The 20,205-nt window shown below is 38.7% G+C and overlaps 1 protein-coding gene and 1 non-coding gene across 3 annotated transcripts in view; one reads left to right on the forward strand and one right to left on the reverse strand.

Moving 5' to 3' along the window:
* Agbl1 (AGBL carboxypeptidase 1) overlaps positions 1-20,205 on the reverse strand; it is a 704,812-nt gene that overhangs the window by 683,739 nt on the left and 868 nt on the right. For both annotated transcript variants that reach the window (XM_078051197.1, XM_013356285.4), the window contains exons 2-3: positions 16,746-16,877; positions 12,451-12,544 (exon numbers count right to left, since the gene is read on the reverse strand). In XM_078051197.1, coding sequence (XP_077907323.1) covers positions 12,451-12,544; positions 16,746-16,877 — 226 coding nt within the window. The remainder of the gene's footprint in view (positions 1-12,450; positions 12,545-16,745; positions 16,878-20,205) is intronic.
* Positions 7,981-8,091, forward strand: LOC120886978 (U6 spliceosomal RNA). Its single transcript, XR_005730157.2, has one exon. It is a non-coding gene; the product is annotated as a U6 spliceosomal RNA (small nuclear RNA).

The following is a 20,205-nucleotide window of genomic DNA, read 5'->3' on the forward strand; positions in this document are numbered from 1 at the left end:
TGTTGCAATAAACATTGATGTAGCTGTGTCCCTGTAGTAATACTGTTATTAAGTCCGTTGGGTATAAACTGAGGAGTGGGATAGCTGGGTCAAATGGTGGTTCCATTCCGAATTTTTCAAGAAATCTCCAATACTGTTTTCCATATTGGCTGTTCCATTTTGCAGTCCCACCAGCAATGTATGAGTGGTCTTTTTCCCAACATCCTCAACAACACTTATTGTTGTTTGTATCTTAATAGCTGCCAGTCTGACTGGAGAGAGATGAAATCTTAGAGCAATTTTGATTTGCATTTCTCTAATTGCTAGAGATGATGAATATTGTTTCATATATTTGTTGATTGATTGTATATCCTCTTCTGAGAAGTCTGTTCAGGTCCTTGGCCCATTTATTGATTGGGTTACTTGGGGATTTTTTTGGTGTTTAGCTTTTGAGTTCTTTATATACCCTAGAGATTAGTGCTCTATCTGATGTGCAAGTGGTAAAAATTTGCTCCCAAGATGTAGGCTCTCTGTTCACCTCATTTATTGTCTCTTTTGCTGAGGAGAAGTTTTTCAGTTTGAATTCATCCCATTTATTAATTCTTGTTCTTAATTCTTGCACTATAGGAGTTGTATTAAAGAAGTAGTGGCCTAATCCAATATGATGGAGGTTTGGGCCTACTTTTTCTTCTCCTAGACACAGGGTCTCTGGTTGTATTCCTGAGTCCTTGATCCATTTTGAGTTGAGTTTTGTGCATAGTGAGAGATAAGGGTTTAATTTCATTTTGTTGTATATGGATTTCCAGTTTCATCAGCACCATTTGTTGAAGAGGCTATCTTTTCTCCAATGCATATTTTTGGCAACTTTTTCTAATATAAGATAACTGTAATTATGTGGGTTAGTATCTGTGTCCTCTATTCTGTACCATTGGTCTACCTGTCTGTTTTGGTGCCAATACCATGCTGTCTTTGTTACTATTGATTTGTAGTATACTTTAAGTTCTGGTATAGTGATGCCACCTGCTTCACTCTTCTTGCTAAGGATTGCTTTAGCTATTTGCATCTCTCATTTTTCCAGATTAATTTCATGATTGCTTTTTCTATTTCTATGAGGAATGTCATTAGGATTTTGATTGGGATTTCATTAAATCTATATAATAGTTTTGGTATTATGGTCATTTTGACAATAGTAATCCTGCCTATCCAAGACCAAGGGAGATCTTTCCATCTTCTAAGATCTTTAATTTCTTTCTTTAGTGTTCTGTAGTTTTTGTTGTAGAGGTCTTTCACCTCTTTCTTAGGTTGATTCCCAAGGTTTTTTTTTTTTTTGAGGCTACTGTAAATGTGGTAGTTTTCCTCATTTAACTTTCAGAGGATTTGTCACAGGTATACAGAAATGCCTTTGATTTATGAGTGTTAGTTTTGTATCCTTCTATTTTGCTGAATTCATTTACTAGTTCTAGAAATTTTCTGATGGAATATTTTGGGTCTTCTAGGTATCACATCATTGGCAAATAGTATTAATTTAAGTTCTTCTTTACCTATCCATATCCCTTTAGTTTCTTTCATCATCTAATTGCTCCTGCCAGTGTTTCAAGAACTATGTTAAATAGAAGTGGTGAAAAAGGGCATCCCTGCATTATTCCAGGTTTTAGAGGGAATGCCTTCAATTTTTCTCCATTTAGAATTATGTTGCCAAGGGGCTTAGCATAGATAGCCTTTATACTGTTGAGATAAGTTCCTGTTATCCCTAATTTTTCTAGAGTTTTGTACATGAAAGAGTGATGTATTTTGTCAAATGTTTTTTCTGAGTCTATTGAGATGATCATATGATTCTTATCTTTAAGCTATTGATGTGGTGAATTACATTTATTGATTTCCATATGTTGAATCAACCTTGCATTCCTGGGATGAATCCCACTTGATCATGGGGCACAATCTTTTTATATGTTTTTGCATTCAATTTGCCAGAATTTATTGAGAATTTTTGCATCTATATTCATTAGAGATATTGGCCTGAAGTTTTCTTTATTTGATATGTCTTTGCCTGGTTTTGGAATCAGGGTGATATTGGCCACATAGAATGAGTTTGGAAGTGCTGTCTCTTTTCCTATTTCTTAAAATAAATTGAAGAGTATTGCTATTAGTTCTTCTTTAAAGGTCTTGTAGAATTCGTCTGTCCTGGGCTTTTCTTGGTTGGTAGGCTTCTGATGGTGTCTTCAATTACATCATTTGAAATTGATCTGCTTAAATTATGTATATCATCCTGATTCAATTTGGGCAAATCATATGACTCTAGAAATTTTTCAATGCCTTTGATATTTTCTATTTTATTAGAATACAAGTTTTCAAAATAATTTCTAATTATCTTCTGTATTTCTGTAGTGTCTGTTATGATATTTCCTTTTACATCCAGTATGTGAGTAATTTGAGTTTTCTCTCTCCTTCTCTTCATAAGCATGGCTAAGGGTTTGCAATTTTATTTATTTTTTCAAAGAACCAACTTTTTGTTTTGTCAATTTTTTTCAATTGTTTCTTTTGTTTCAATTTCATTGATTTCAGCTCTGATTTTAATTATTTTCTGTCTTCTACTTCTTTTTGTATTGATTTGTTCTTCTTTTTCTAGGGCTTTGAGATGTAATGTCAAGTCATTTATTTGTGCCTTTTTCTTCTTTTAAGGAATGAAATGAATGCAATGAACTTTCCTCTTAGTACTGCCTTCATAGTGTCCCAGAGATTTTGATACATTGTATCTGTGCTCTCATTTACCTCTAAGAAATTTTTAATATCCTCTTTGATGTATTTTGCAACCCATTGTTCATTCAGTAGTATATTGTTTAGTCTCCAGGTGTTGGAGTAGCTTTTATTTTTACTTTATCATTGATTTGTAATTTCATTCCATTATGATCTGATAGAATGAAGGGAAGTATCTTTATTTTTTATATTTGCTAAGAGTTGCTTTGTGGCATAATATATGGTCTGTTTTAGAGATGGATCCATGTAGTGCTGAGAAGAAAGTGTATTTGTTCATGAAAGGATGGAATATTCTATGTATGTCAGTTAAGTCTAAGTTATTAATTGTATAATTGAGTTCTATAGTTTCTTCACTCAGCTTTTGTTTGGACGATCTATCCAGACATTTACATTTTGGTCACAATGTACACAATGTTCTGCTCATGGTTTCTTACAATTTTCACTGTGTGGTCTACATTCTTTTCAAGATTCTCAGAGGAGGACATACAATCAATCAACAAGTACATGAAAAAATGCTCACCATCTCTAGCAGTCAGAGAAATACAAATCAAAACCACCCCAAGATACCATCTCACTCCAGTAAGATTAGCAGCCATTACCAAGTCAAACAACAACAAGTGCTGGCGAGGATGTGGGGAAAAGGGTACACTTTTACATTGTTGGTGGGACTGCAAATTGGTGCAGCCAATTTGGAAAGCAGTATGGAGATTCCTGGGAAAGCTGGGAATGGAACCACCATTTGACCCAGCTATTGCCCTTCTCAGACTATTCCCTAAAGACCTTAAAAGAGCGCACTACAGGGATACTGCCACATCGATGTTCATAGCAGCACAATTCACAATAGCTAGACTGTGGAACCAACCCAGATGCCCTTCAATAGATGAATGGGTAAAAAAAATGTGGCATTTATACACAATGGAGTATTACACAGCACTAAAAAATGACAAAATCATGAAATTTGCAGGGAAATGGATGGCATTAGAGCAGATTATGCTAAGTAAAGCTAGCCAATCCCTAAAGAACAAATGCCAAATGTCTTCTTTGATATAAAGAGAGCAACTAAGAACAGAGCAAGGAGGAAGAGAAGAGGAAAAGATTAACATTAAACAGAGACATGAGGTGGGAGGGAAAGGAAGAGAAAAGGGAAATTCCATGGAAATGGAAGGAGACCCTCATTGTTATACAAAATTACATATAAGAGGTTGTGAGGAGAAAGGGGAAAAAAACAAGGGAGAGAATTAAATTAAAGCAGATGGGATATAGAGAGAAGATGGGAGGGGAAGGGAGGGGAGATAGTAGAGGATAGGAAAGGCAGCAGCATACAACAGACACTAGTATGGCAATATGTAAAACAGTGGATGTGTAACTGAAGTGATTCTGCAATCTGTATATGGGGTAAAAATGGGAGTTCATAACCCACTTGAATCTAATGTATGAAATATGATATGTCAAGAGCTTTGTAATGTTTTGAACAACCAATTAAAAAATAATAAAAAAAGATTATATATTTTGTCTTCATTGTCAGAGATTCTGTTTTCCAAGTGGTCTACTCTGTTGGTTATGCTTTCAATTGAACTTTTAATTTGGTTTATTATTTCTTTCATTTCAAGGATTTCTATTTATTTGTTTGTTTGTTTGTTTTTGTAGAACCTCTATCTCCCTATTGAAGTAATCTTTTGCTTCCTGTATTTGTTTATGTAGCTCTTTGTGGAAATGATCTTTTGCTGCCTATATTTGCTCTCTTATATCATCCTTTAATTTAAAGAACATTTTAATTTTGTACATCCTGCACTCCTTCCCTGTCATTCGTTCTGCTGTGCTTGTCATAGATTCTTTCTTTAAAAATTTTTTAATTTATTTTATTATTAAAAAAATAAATTACAGCAAATGTATTACAATTCTTATTACACATATACAGCACAATTTTTCATATCTCTGGTTGTATATAAAGTATGTTGACACCAATTTGTGTCTTCATACATGTACTTTGGATAATGATGTCCATCACATTCCATCATCCTTGCTAACCACCTGCCCCCTCCCTTTCCCTCCCATCCCTCTGCCCTATCTAGAGTTCATCTATTCCTCCCATGCTCCCCATCCCTACCCCACTATGTGTCAGCCTCCTTACTTCAGAGAAAACATTTGGCATTTGTTTTTGTAGGATTGGCTAACTTCATTTAGCATTATCTTCTCTAACTCCATCCATTTACCTGCAAATGCCATGATTTTATTCTTTTTTATTGCTGAGTAAAATTCCATTGTGTATATATGCCACGTTTTTTTTAATCCATTCATCCACTGAAGGTCATCTAAGTTGGCTCCACAGTTGAGCTATTGTGAACTGTGCTGCTATAAACATTGATGTGGCTGTGTCCCTGTAGTATGCTGTTTTTAAGTCCTTTGGTATAGTCTGAGGAGAGGGATAGCTGGGTCAAATGGTGGTTCCATTCCCAGATTTCTGAGGAATCTCCATACTGCTTTCCATATTGGCTGCACCAATTTGCAGTCCCACCAACAATGTATAAATGTACCTTTTTCCCCACATCCTGGCCCATTTCACCAGGCCAAGAATGGGTCAGAGTGGAGGAACATCCTGCCATCTGCATTGCTACTGCGAGCCTAGATTCATCAGCAAATCAAGGATAAGATCCACCTTCTGTTGTTTTCAAATCTCCAATGCCTTGCATTGAGACAGGCATGTTGAATGTTGTCTAATAAAAGCCCCAATTTGAGGTATTTTTGTTTTGTGTTTTGGTTGTGTAAAGAATTTTCTAGTAATGGATAGTGTCTGGAAGTTAGGATAGAGATCTTGGTTCAGCCTTTCTGGGTTCCAGTGTCTTCCCCTTAAGAAGAAGGAGATGGACAAAGAGGTTATCTGGGACATTCCAGCATTAGATCCTGTGACTTGAATATCTATATCTGGACTTCATCAGGGAGAGATCACTGGTTTCTTAGGAAGATGAAAGGGATTTCAACCCATGAGCCTTATTGCCAAGGTTTAATTCATGTAGGAAACTATTCATTCCACCATGAGCTACAGGCTTGGAGTCGGGTTGCAGATGCCATAATCACTCTGTCAGTAAGTTGAGCTCACGCAGCACATCCCTAGTATCAGCACTTATGAAGTTGGAGTGGGATTTTTTTTTGCTGTTGTTTCTGTTCCAAAGCACTTCAATTCAAGTGCTCTGAGCACATAGTTTCTGAACCCCCAAAGAGAGCCCATGCCCTGAAAGACCAGAGTCTAGTGGTGTTAAATGGAAAGCTGTATCTTAATAGGGGTAGAAGGAAGGCACCCAAGGAGAAATTCAGTACTTAATTTTGAGAAACAGCGAAATTTGTTCCTTGTAACCTGGATCTTATTGTCTCAATGACCAAGTAGCTGGGCCACCAAATCTCTCATGATTGCCGGAAACCTATTAGCTCTAGCTGAGTCTCCACTTATCTATCAAACACTATGGTCAAACAATGGTACGATGGTTGGAGAAAGCTTGGCTTTTGGAAAAGATAGTAATATGGGAAGAAGAAGAAGAAGAAGTAGAAAAGGTTTGGGACATTTTTTTTTTCCAGCTCATATATTGAAGATGAAATCACCATAAATAGCTGCCAATGAAGCCATGCCCAGTAACTCTGTACTAAGGCAAAGCTCAAATGCCAGAGAGGCCTGGCAGATCAGACCTCTGAGGGGAGAAGATCACCTAACACTATTCTAAGCATAGGAAGACACTAGGACAGCCAACAGGAGGCTAAGCTGAGGAATTTGCTTATGAGACTTGCTGGAGACCAAACACACCCACCTCCTCTTGTTGCTAAGGTGTTTAAGTCCAGGTGCTCTATAGCACATAGCCTCTGACCCCTTTCCCCCACAGCAGTCCATGGTCCTGGGACCCCTGAGCCTAAAGAGATGATCATAACAGGAGGATGCTGCTGAAAACCTGAGAAGGCATTGAGAGGGTGACAATATTAAAGGTGCCATTCTCTGTGAGACGGAGACCTGCGTGGTTCTGAACAAAACTCTTCCTGATTTCCACTGTTCTTGAGAAAGCTCTAGAGATGATGAATGTGAGGAATGAAGGGATGATCTCAGCCTGTGGGTCATACTGAGATCAGAAGACGGGATGAGATTCAGGGCCCAGCCTCTGCAAGGAAAATCCTATCCATTTTCTGATTAACTCTGATATTTATGAAGCCAGGCAAGCTAACAGTTTCCAGTCTCAGCAGATTCTGTACACTGATAACATCTGACAACTCAGCTTCGAAACTGGGTTAAATATCATGATGGGAGGACCCAACCAGCTTAGAGGAGATGTGTGGCTAGGCTTCATGGCTAGTGGAAATGGTCACCAAAACCTGCATATCCATCCTGGAAAAGAAGGAACAAGAGAACAGCTCCCAGCAGAGAGTGTTGAGACACATAGTGAACACAAGCTCTTCTAAGGTCACAAGATGAGTCAGTCACAGACAAGTAATCTGTCTGCCTCAATAAATTTTCCTACTTAGTAAGTTTGGACAGCTCAAAGACAGCTTTGTGCAGATAAACAAGCTTGTCCACAGTGGAACAAGCTAGCAAGGAGCGGCACACTCTGACCCCACACCCCGTGTCATTTCCTCCTCCCCGTTTCTATAAAAAGCATCCCCAGAAATTCTAAAGCCCCACATGAATCCATTAATAGACCAAATATGAACAGCCTATTTCAAACAGAAGGCAAAGTTTTAATGTGAATGCTGCCCCCGACCTGCCCTTCAAATTCAGATCTCTCCCTTCTGTCAATCTCTGTCAGTTCCCCAGACAACTCTAAATAAGACAAAAGACTCTGAAGATTCCCATCCCTCCAGTGAGTGAAACTTTGCACCCTTTCAAGCTGATGGCTGCTACTTCTTTGTCTTCTGAATGACTTCTCTCCCAGAGGCACCTCAGTCCCTCATGCCATAGAGTTCTTAGTAGACTTGCCACATGATTTTTCAGACATATTTAGACATGACAGAATTCCACATATAAAGCCAACTTAGGATGAATGAAAAAAAATATATATATATATAATTAAAAAAGATGAAGTGCATAGGATCTACTCAGTAAATGCTGAATTTTATTCATTAATACATAGGTAACTCATCAAAATTTAAAAAATGGGGGTGGGGGGCAGTGTTGAGATCAAACCCAAACCTTTGTACAGTCTAGGCAAATGGTCTACCACTCAGCTATATCCCCAGCCCCACAATAATTTTTTTAATCAAAGTACTTCTACTGCACTCTCTGGCAGTACATATGCTAAAACTGGAATGACATAGAGAAAATTAGCACAACTCCTACCCAAGGATGACACACAAAGCAAAACTCATGAAGGGTTCCCGAGTTTTAGGAAATGGAAAAGTTAATTACCCCCAATTTGGTCATTACACATTTTATACATGTATCAAAGTATCACACTGTAACCCATAAATATGTATAACTATTCTGTGTCAAATTTTAAACAAATAGTTCCTTTGAATTTAATTAAGAGTCTACCATAGTCTAGGCACTGGGTTAGGCCCTATGGAGAACATCAATATATAGTTTGATTTTGACCTTTAGGAACTATAGAGTTGAAAGGAAAAGAAGAAACACAGGCCAACAAAGTACAGAGTTAGGTAGGATGAATGTTAAGCAGAGTGTGGAGGGGAATTTATGAGAGAAGATTCCTTTCTCTCATGAGATGAAGCAGGCAGCATCAGATAGAGTCTGAAGACTGGGAAGAACTTCTAACATTTGATAAAGCAGCAATGCCATTCCAAAGGAAGGGAGAGATCTGGGCAGGATGGGACATGCAACATTCAGGAACAGTAGGCTGGACAGAGAGGTGAGAGGAGGAATCAGAGAGAAGACAGGAAAGGAAAATTGAGGCACACTTTTAACTACTTTGAAGACAAGAAAGACCAATTCGAGGGCTGCAGTAGCCATTCAAGTCTGACCATAACCGCTCAGACTAGAATAGTGGGAATGGGGAACAAAGGGAAGGGAACAGGCACAGGCCAGTATGAGCATGTGGTGGTCAACAAATGCCCGCATAGTGGGCATCCAGGAAAATAAAGGAGGCCTGAAATAGCTGCCTTCTCTGGGTGTAAGGACTGGCACAGGGCCACAAAGAGTTAGTGACATTGCTCCACATGCCCTTTATCTCCGGTAGGTGCAGGGCTGGAGCGTCTGTCATAAATCTAACCCTGAGTACTAACTGGAGATTGGAGGACAGCTGCATATCTAATTTTAGGTTCATGCTAGAGAAGTAGAGCAGGTTTAATCTCCACAGGAGGGAGGAGTCATAGTGACACCAAACCAGGCATCTGCTCCTACAAATGCATCCTGGAATAGCTCTCCCATAGCCTGTGAGCATTCAGAAGATGATAACTCAGTAGAACTATCCATGTCCCCTTGCATGTTGTTTCATCTCCTTCCTTGAAGATACCCTCAAACCCAAAGGTTTTGGTATCCAAGTGAAGCATAATAGAATTCCCTTAGGTAGGTCTTAGTGACTTTGTGGGGGGACATAGTTCATGAGAGAAGATGGAACTGGCAGAAAGTTCCCACCTCTAGCCCTTGTAGCCTGATCCAAAGAAAGCAGCCAAGGATCCAATAGTATCTGTATTAATAATGATCAACAATTTTCTTGCAAGTCAAAGCTCACAAAGTTCTTATAGATTACTTCCTAATGTGCACAACAAACCTAGGAGGTCAAACTAGTTATTCACACTTTGGATCATGTCAAAGTTCAGTTGAGAAAACTAAAGATGACTCTTCAAAAAATCAGGTACAGAGAGGATTCCAATGGGGGTCTTCCAATTATAGCACCTTCGTTCCTATCTTCTTGTTGCCATGTGGGGATAAGGTAGAAAACAAGGGAGCTTTGGGAAGGAGTTTGAAAGTAGAAGGAGTAGATATTTAGCCTTTGAGAGAAAATAGCCATTCACTTGAGGAGAAAGACTCCCTATCATTAAGCAAATTGTTCCACGGGTATGAGCCATTTAGACGGCAAGAAATTTAAGCAAACTTTAACTGCTTATGATTGTCTTACATATGGTGGTTTTAGAAATAAAATGCTGGAAATAGACTATGTAAGATACTCCAGTGGTGCTTTAAAAGCCAACGCTCATGTATCAGGCAGGGTTTAAATCCCAGCTCCTTTACTTAAATCCCAGCAGGTTACTTAACTTCTTTCAGTTTTGATTTTTTTTTCCTGTAAATTTGGGGACAGCAATAGCTCCTGCCTTGTGAAGGAGAGAAGAGACTCAAATGAGATAATGCATGCTAAGAGCTAAGCACAGTGCTGGGCACCTAATAAACACTGTGGAAATGACAGCTATATTACAGTGGTTGGTGTGGAAGTTTGATTTTAATTCGCTGTTTAAAAAGGGCAAGACCTTGCCCCAAATTTTCAAGATAGACCACACTTCATGCAAAAATATGCATGAAGTCCCTAAAATGTTCCTTTTATTATTGGAAGCACTTCACCCCTATTCATCCCTGGTGTTACTTTCCCATTTTCCTGTGACACCTTGATCATATCCGTTCCTGAATTTGATTCTCTTTGTAGAGGAAAAGAAAGCAATAGAGATGGCTAACCTTGTATGAGTTTCTGAGATAGGGGCTTCTCAACTTTGTTGCCCTGTTCCTCCAAGCTTAGCCTCAATGGGGTAGACAATAAAATCTATTCTCCCAGAAGGAAGGGCCCCAGGACTTGATACCCAAGGTTAGCCAGGAGGGACTTCCCTAGGAGTTTCCTGGCCCTCAAGTAATGAAGAAGAGATGACTGAATAAGACTGCCATGTGAATGGCCAGGAAACATCACATGGATTGTCACATAATGTAAGAGAGGAAATCAGATAGTCCTGAGCTTTTCAACAGCTGCATTATGATAGTATCAGATTAGAAGAGGCCTTAAGAATAGGGCAGAAAGATAAAGTTAATGGATTGGTGACCAAAGGACATGTTAAGACTGCAGATGTCAGCAGCAAAGGCCTGCACACAATGATAAAAACGAGACATATCCAAGTCCTACACTTCCAAGTGGTCACAAGATGATTGAGGACAAGCTGTACTTTTCTGTTGACACCCTGGCACGACCATGGCTTCTTAGAACTTAAATGAACTCCAGGAAGAAGGGGATAGAGGAGCAAAACTTTGAATGTGCCAAAAAAAAATCACTGGTCTGACCTAAATTTTTGATAAGACACTGATTCATAATTTTTATTATTAGACGTAACTAGAGTTTTAAGATGGAAACAAAATATAACTACAAAAAAACAAAGGGTTATGTTTGTCCCTTTGTTTGTAACTCTGAAGTTTCATATCTATTAGATGAGGGTCCCTCCATAGAATTCTGTATTTTTTTGTAGTTGTAGATGGGCAGAATATATTTATTTTATTCATTTATTTTCACGCAGTGCTAAGGACTGAATGCAGTACCTCAAACGTGCTAGGCAAGGCCTATGCTACGGAGCCACACTGGGCCATAGCCTGCTTCGTAGAATTTTGTTGACTCCTACTTTGCAATATATTTTGACTCTGCAAGAGATATTTCCAAAATGAAATGTACAAAACACTGATCCCTCGAAAAAGGTGGTCTCTGAAAAAGTGTTCACTGGACAAATCACTTTGAGAGCAGGGTATACTGCATGACCCTCTTAGATATCCCTAATATGTAGGTTTTTAGAAAAAGCTCTGTGTAGTCCTACAATAAAGAAATTATCTAACATTTTTTGACCCAGGACTCTCCAACTTATTTGATGAAAACTTTTTTTTTTTTTGTCTGAGATATAATGTATTGTACTCCAGGAAACACTGATGTGGAGAGCTGCAGGTAAGAATGGATGATAATAGCCTAACTGTGGTGACCCAAGAGAAAAATAATCAGGTGGAACATGAGCCTAAGATTGATGCTGGGATGCAGAAAATATCATGGCTGGGCATGGAAATGCTACTTGTCAAATGACCTCATATATCTTGGAAATTGGCTGAATTTCTTCTAATATTCTTTCAAGGTCCTCGCTGAGTCACTCCCATAAATGATGGATCTTAATGGTTCTGAATATCTCTCAAGCCTTTCTGTGTAACCATCTCCCCTTTTAACTTAGTGATTCACTCCACTCCAGCAAGCAGAGGCAGAGAAAAACAGGTTGAGTTTCATTTTCCAATCACCAAAACACATATCAAGACCAGCATAGAACCCTGATGGACTATTATAAGGTCCAGAACTCATATCAGAAGTTTAACTGACTGATTCGTCTAAGATCCTGTCATTTCTGGATTGTCTTTTGAGAACTACATTCATGTTCATGTAATGCTGTTAATAAAGAAAAAGGAAGATATACCTAAAAGCTTCAAGCCAAAAAACAAAACAAAACAAAACAAAACAAAAAACATGGGGTTCTGAGTCTGTATTCAAATCTCAACTCTGCCATTCCGGAGCACTGCAATCTTGGATACAGCTTTCTCCACATTTTAGCTTCCTCATCTAAAAATGAGGATAATAACATCCTCATTCAGGGTTATTGTGAGAAGGAGAGGACTGACTCAGAGGTAAGTGGTGGGTAGGGATGCAGGTTGAGATAGGATATTGTCAGTGTACCATATAGTCAAGAGAAAAGTCACTAGCAGACTGCACTAGAAGCATCATGGCAATAGATGCAGGGCCATCTTCCCATTTGTTGCAGAAAGGGTAGTAGGATGATAAAGGAGCTCTGTACCTGATTGTTCGTGTGTGCTTTCGGGTGTAAGGTGTAATGACCTTGAAAAGCAGTTCCATGGCTCCATTAATTCCCAGCATGGCTCCTGTGGTTACTGAGAAAGACAGAAGCACAGTAGTTATTGTCATGGGTGAATGGGATAATACAACTTGGATTGACTCCTTTAAAACATTAGGAGATTATTATATGTCAACTAAAAATAAAATAAAACAACAGCAGGGGGAAAAAAAAACTTCAAGGGGCACAAAATAACTTAGATGGCTTTGTTTTCCATGTTGGCTACAGTTTCCCCGGCAACTTTAACATATAGATTGCCTCCAGCTGAGGCAATGTCCTGACTATGCCTCAGAACCAAAGTGAAAATCAGGTCTTCCTGCACAGAAGTAACTAGCCTGGGAAATTTTTCCCTTTTCAACCAATAGGATGATCATAAAAATATAGTCATAGATGAGCTGGGGATATAGGTCAGGGGTAACACACTTGCCTACCATGTGAAAGGCCCTGGGTTCAAGCCCCAGCACCACAAATGTCATATACACATTCATAGACCGAATGATAGAAACTCAAAGGGGAATCTGGTCAGATACCTAAAATTTGACGTGACTCCCCTCTCCAGGGATGCCCTAGCCTCTCTCCAATATTCCCAATATCCAACTCCACTTGGTTGACCCTAGGAATGGGACAGAGAAAAGGACCTGATGCTCCCCAAGAGCTACTTAATAGTTTTCTTTCATCTTTGATAGCCCTGGCTGTGGGTGCCTCACTAGGGGCCACACACCGACTTTGGCTTTGGAAGCAACAGCTTTGGTGACAGGTCCATTGCAGATGACTCCACCGGAAGCCACTTCAGCAGCCCCCAGTCAGGTCCACCAGGAGCCCCCTTCCCTACCTGAGACTAAGCAAAAACGCTGTCAGCTGGCAGGTCACTGCGCATGCATGAGCCTGCCCTTTTTGTCTGTATACTCGCCCTTCCTTATATCTTTATCAGAACAATGCGTGTGCTGCTGCTTCTTATGATGCAGTGCAATGATAGATTACATCGATGATTATATTTTGCCTATTTGCGATTTCTGTCTCCAATAGAGCAGGCTCAGCTGGTTACACTAAGAGCTCCTAGCACTAGAGGCCCAGGACTGGTAACACTGAGGGCGGCTAGGAGCCAGAGAGGAGCAGGGAGCCACGGAGAGCTGCAGGGAGCTGCTAGCTGTGGCCACTGGAAGAATTCCAGAGGACTTGGAGAGCTGCTGGCATTCAAAGATCCTGGCTGCTAACACTGACAGCAGAGAGCCACTGGCCCTCAAAGCTCAGAGCTGCTAATATTAAAGGAAACTGTACTTTGCCTATTCGTGATTTCTATTCAATTTGAGCATAAGAACCCTGAACTAATTGGTAACAGGAACAACTCTAATGGGGGCAGAACTTTCAGTGGGAGAATGAAGGGTGGTTATCTTCCACCGTCACTCTCTTCTTTATTTTCCTCCACTGTAATAGTGTTTGTTGAGTCAGAAGACCTAGGGATGCCGTGTGCTTTGTGCTATATTTGTTCTGGCAAAACTGAGTGGAAGACAGGAGGTCTTAAAGAAGCAAAGAGGAAACAAAAATGAGGGTGGCATCGATAGGCTTGCCTCAAGCCTCGGGAAAGAATGCTAAGGGAAATTGGAAGCTCTAATATAGTTCATCCCAATACAGACTACTGGATGGAGTCTGGGGCTGATGTCTCAGCTATTACAAAGAGCACTTGTTCCTGGAACATCCTCTAAGCATATGTCCCTCCTGAGGATAGTACAGGCAGTAATTGCCTGGATCAAAATCTGGGGATTTGGCATTCTCCTTTACCCATCAATCTTCCTCTCTTGTGGTTACTAACTCAGCCCTTACTTCTAAATTGGGAAAACATGCTAGAGCAAAGTCTTGGCAAATAATTCAACAAAATTCTGTTTTTAAATGGAGTTAGTGAGGGGATAGCTTACGAGCACGGATTCTAACATGGACGCCTTTGGAAGTGGGAGAGGATAACAATAAGAAATTCTCATTAGGTTTACCCTTGCTGGATGCCTATCCAAGGTTGGGTCTCTGGCAGCTCTATCAATATTCCCATTGGCCATCTGGGTGCTACCAAAAGGTTCACAGGCTTTTATAGAACAATTATGGTGCCCGCCAACTCCTCTGAAGATAGGAGCTGTTTAGAAAGCTTGCTGGAACATGAGCAGTAGCTAACAATTCACAGACTTCTTGAACACTGTTTGCCTCTCACCGGTAAAGTCAATAGATAGCGAGCAACAGTATAATTTTTCATATCTTATAGGACAGTAAGTTGATATAATAAACGTCAGCTTGGAATATGAGTCAAATGGCCACCTCCTCACATCCATAGCAAATCCCAAGATTTCTCAGAGCTCGAGCTGAAGGTATTTTTCTAGATATCCATAGTTTTTGAAGATACTAAGGAAGGTAAGTCATTCAAGCCTAATTATTCTTTAAGAAATCATCAGATACTTCAAATCTTCATTACTAGCTACTCAGTAATGAGAGTTATCCTTTAAGCAGAGTCACAGCTTTCCTTTCCCTTTGTTAGAGGTAGGTTTGAGCAGATCCACTCAGCTGCTCCCAAATGTTCTCTGAGTTTCTAGTCAATATGTATGAGGTGGGTGAGGATAAGCTCTGTCTATGAACAAGGAGTCCAGAACCTGTCTGATTATTCTCCAGAAGGACATTCTCCTTATGAGTCTTCCATCCTTATTAACAGAACTCACCACTGATTATTTTTATAGTTCTTAGGATATCTAGTAAAAGAACTATTTATTATTTACTCTCTTTACAGGTCCTCCTGTTATTTCAGAAGATTAGAGAAAAAGTAGGACAGGAAAGAGAAACTAACACTTGTGCAGCTGCTATGTGGCAATCATACCCATAAGTATTATTTATCCTTTCTACCAAGTCTGTGAGCTCTGCTATGAGCTGAATTGTGTTACCCAACATTCTTGTGTTGAACCCCTAATACTACTCATTAATTATACTCACACTAAAATAGTCATTGCCTAAGAGGTGATTGGGGCAGGCCATAATCTAATCTGACTTGTGTCCTTATAAGAAAAGAAAAACTTAATATGTAACAAGACACCAAGGATGCACAAGCACAGAGAAAAGGCCATATGAAGACACAGGGAGAAGACAATTATTGTCCTTAGGCTTAGGAGGGAGGCCTCCAAAGAAACCAAACCTGCAACATTGTGATCTCAGACTTCCAGTCTTCAGCTCTAGAAAAAAAGTTAATTTCTATCATTTAAGCCATGTAGACTGTGGGTATTTTGCTATAGCAGACCTAGCAGATTAATAGTAATAATCATTGCTACTATACTTTTACAAAGGAAGAAACTGAGGTTAAACAGGTTAAGTACCCATATCACATTACTCATAAGAAATAAAATCAGAGTCAAATTTAGGTCCTTCTGGCTCTGAGCCTCACATTCTTTCCCTTGCAGAGTATACTACATCTAAATAATTGTCACTTTCATTCTACAGGAAGGGAGTTCAGGAAGGAGAAATGAAAGCCTGTGCTTATTACACATGAAATAGGCATATCATCTTATCTATTAATAAAAATTGTGTCCATATGGAGTAGAATCAACATGAGTTTTGGAATTAGAAACGCAGCCCTCATGACTTTTTATCTGTATGAATTCAAGTAATTATTGCACCCTTCCAAACATTTTTTTACTTAGCTATAAAATTATGCATCTAAGTCCAGGATGGTTATAATAATTAGAAATAATTCAAATTAGAAGATGAGAAATAAGTATCAGCATGGATCTATTCACTTTGTGAGAGAGATCATGAGATTAAAAACAAATAAACCAAAACTGGTACTGATAGATTAAAAATTGGTAATGAATATATTCAGGAATTCAGTAAGGAGATTTGTGGTGTGAAGGTCATTTGTGGCAGATGTAACACTTTTCACTATGTCTTGGATATGATAAAAACTGAAGAAATCCTGTCTTTCTCTCACCACAGAGAATTCTAGAATGCTATAATGAATGTGTGACTCTCAAGGAAAACCAATATCAAAGCCTAACTCCAGGAATGAGCTCAAGAGTTATACCTGGCTAAGGAGGAGATGAAGAAATAATTTATCACCTCCATAGTCTTTGGATCACCTGGCTCCTTTATTTATCTGGTTGGGATAAATATATCCCCCACCTCCTCCCACCTCCCCACTAGACCCCCACATGGTTCCCAGGAGTCCTAGCACCGTTCTGAAAGCCATCCTATAAGTCCACAGTAGAGTCACTTACCACTGGAGGCAAACACACGCAGAGCCCAAAGACAGTGCAGGAGGTTCTGGCTATGGGACAGGTTTTTCCTGGCTAGAATTAATGTCACATCAAGTGCTTCCAATTCCAGTGCCTTCTGTCCAAACTTTTTATCTAGGAACACAAATCAATCTCTCTTAGTTGCATTTCACATTGAATCTGAAAAATTGTACAACATCTAGAGCAAAGAAAGGGAAGACAATCATAGTCAAAGACACTTTTCAGATCTAGTTAAAACAAATTCTGCAAAATATCTCCATTGGAACCAAATGAATCAAAGAGTTAATTCTGGATACATATATTTATTTACATGAAGGTTTGGGGGTTGTATGACTTTCAAGCCCTTATATCTGAAGATATTTCTGGTTGTTCTCAAACATGAACTCCAGTTCAGTTGAGTGTCAATTTCTTCCTTTAAGACAATTCTAGAGTTAAGAATACTTAGTAAAACAACACTCAAATGCAATGAGTGAATTTTTATTAGATCCTGCTTTGAATGTATTTATAAGAGAATTGGGAATATTTGGAGAAAATGGAATAATTTCTCCATGCATTGTTAATTTTATTAAATGTGTAATAATGGTCTTGTGTTTATGCAAGAAAATGTCTCTTTTCAAATAAATGCACTCCAAAGAATTTTGGAGCATTTTACTTAAAATATTCCAAATAAATTCAATGGGTGAAAGAAATACAGCAAAATGTTAATAATGGTGAGATCTAAGTTGTAGGCAAATAGAGGTCATTTTTCTATGTGACAAAGAATTTTCATAATGAAAAGTCAAAACATTTTAAGAAAATAAAAAATTCCCATCAAACATCTCTAAATTATTGTTCCAAATAACCTGATGTCTAGTGTTGCAGATAAGTTATTACCTTCTGATTAATTAAAAGATAAGCATTGAAAGTAAGGAAAAGCACCTTTTATTCTATGTTCCTTTCCCCCAATTTGATACCAGTTGACTGTGTACCCAGTCATATTTATTTTTGTCCTTTCCAAGCGACATGCCTAAATAATCCTGGTTTGTTGAGGGGTTTTTGTTTGCTTGTTTTTCAGAAATGCATCCCCATCAGATTCACTGCAATAGTTTTCTTTCTGTGTTTGGCTTACTTCCTTTAGCCTAATATCCTCTAGGTCCATCCATGTTGTGGCAAATCAATGTCAGGTATTCCATTCTTTTTGAGATTGAATAATATTCCACTGTGCATGTATGCTGCTTTCTGTATTCATTCATCCATTGCTGAACACTCAGGTTATTTCCATATCTCAGCTATTATGAATAATGCTACAATGAACATGGGAATGCAGATATCTTTACAAATTGGTGATTTCATCTCCTTGAGATACATGCTAGTCACATGGTTCTATATTTAATTTCTTTAGGGATTTTCATAGTGACTCTATCAGTCTGTATTCCCACTAACCATGTTCAGGATTCCCTTTTCTTCCATCTTTATCAACATTTGTTATCACTTCTCTTTTTAGTAATAACCATCCTTACAAGCTGAAGTGGTAACACAAATATACAGAGATAGAAAATGAAATAGTGTTCACCGCCAATGGGGGTGGAGGAAAGGAAAGAGGGTGTGAGTGAAATGGTTAAAAAAATAGCCAATATGTGAAATAAATAGGTTCAGAGATTGAGTGTATAACATGAGGACTAAAGTTAACAAAGTCATACTATATCAGGTATTTTTTGATAAATAAATATATTTTAATGCTATTGTCACAAAAAAGTAACTGTGTGAGATGATAGACATGTTAATCTGCCTTATTATAATCATATATATATATATATCCATAAATCTCAAATATACACAGTAAATTTTACTTTTAAAAAAATCTATCACAGCTGGGCATGGTGGCACACACCTATAATCCCAGGGGCTTGGGAGGCTGAGACAGAATGATCACAAGTTCAAAGCCAGCCTCAGCAATTTAGTGAGGGCTTAAGCAACCTACTGAGACCCTGTCTCAAAATTAAAAAAAAAATGGGCTGAGGATGTAGCTCAGTAGTGGTTGAGTGCAGCTTGGTTCAATTGCTGGTACAAAAAAAAAATTATAGGTAAAAATGAGTAAAACAGACAGTATCCTCAAGCTGGTTTTATCAATTTTAACTGGCCAAAAGACACCAGCAAATATTATAACTAAAATTAAAAGACCCAATCCCTTTATCAGAAAAGAACTGTCTGTCCTACTCTGCTGATAAACAAATGCATTTCTCTTCTATCCAGGCCAGCTAACAACAACTTGAACATCAATATCAAGAACTGTAACCCTTGATAGCAGAAACTGCAGTGACATAATTATTACAAAGACATTTCAAGATCATTAAGTAAGAAATCACTGTCCTCCTAGTGAATCTCTCATCTCTTTTTCTCCTATAAAATCTATATGTCTCTTTTTTGTCAGTATCCAGGCTCCACATGATAAGCATGTGGTGTATTCAATTTTCATATCAACACTAGAATTAAGTACTGTACCTTCATTTTAGACAAAAGGACACAATGGTTCAGAAAGCATAAGCAAATTGCCCAAGATCACACAGCTTAGAAAGTGTCAGAGCCAGACTTGAAACCCAGACCTGACTTCCCAGCTTATACTGTTTATGACCAGGCTGTATATCAGGTCTCTATGTTGTTTTTTTCCTAGAGTTCTCTTGGCCCACTCAGCTTTGCTGACTTCCTCTCGTTCTTCAAGTTTCAGCTCAAATGTCACCTCTCCCTGACCATGCCATCTTAGAGTAGCATCACTCCTTCTTTTTCTTAAGGCATTCATCACAGTCTGCTACCATCCAGTTAATTATTTGTTGACTTGCTGGCCTGCCCTACTTGGAATAGAATCTCCGTGGGAACAGGTTCTTGACTGCCTTGGTCACTCTGGTTTCCCCAGTGTCTAGAACCACACCTGGCCCTGAGAGACTGGTAGCAAATACCTATGGAATATTCAACAAATATTTTATTTTGGGTCTTATCTGAAGCATGTTCAATGCATATGACACCTGATGCCTACTTCTCAGTTCTTATCAGTGGAATGTTGAATGGGCTCTAGATAGAGACCCAAACATTAAAAGGAAAGGGTGACCCAGAACCCTCAGCTATAGCTGCAAACTGTAGACATCATAGGTCTGCTTTCCAGAAGGTCTGAGCTTCTCAGTTGTGACTTGTGTGAAACTCAACACAAAATTTACACTTAATTGTTATGACTAGTTTGAAATGTTGGCCTGATTTCTGACCACCTGGGTTTTCAAGAAATTCTAGATTTCTGGAATCTTCCATGAGAGAAGAGAAATGACCATGAAGCATAAGTGGAAAACACTTTGGGTCACTACTTCCTCTCAACTAGGGAAATTTTACTTCCATGTAATTTTTTATAGTGGGTGGAATGAATAGTCTCACCCAAATATTCATATCTACCCAGAACCTTTTATTGGTTTTATTGGGA

The sequence above is a fragment of the Ictidomys tridecemlineatus genome, chromosome 5 (genome assembly GCF_052094955.1).
Source record: "Ictidomys tridecemlineatus isolate mIctTri1 chromosome 5, mIctTri1.hap1, whole genome shotgun sequence".
Lineage (NCBI taxonomy): Eukaryota > Metazoa > Chordata > Mammalia > Rodentia > Sciuridae > Ictidomys > Ictidomys tridecemlineatus.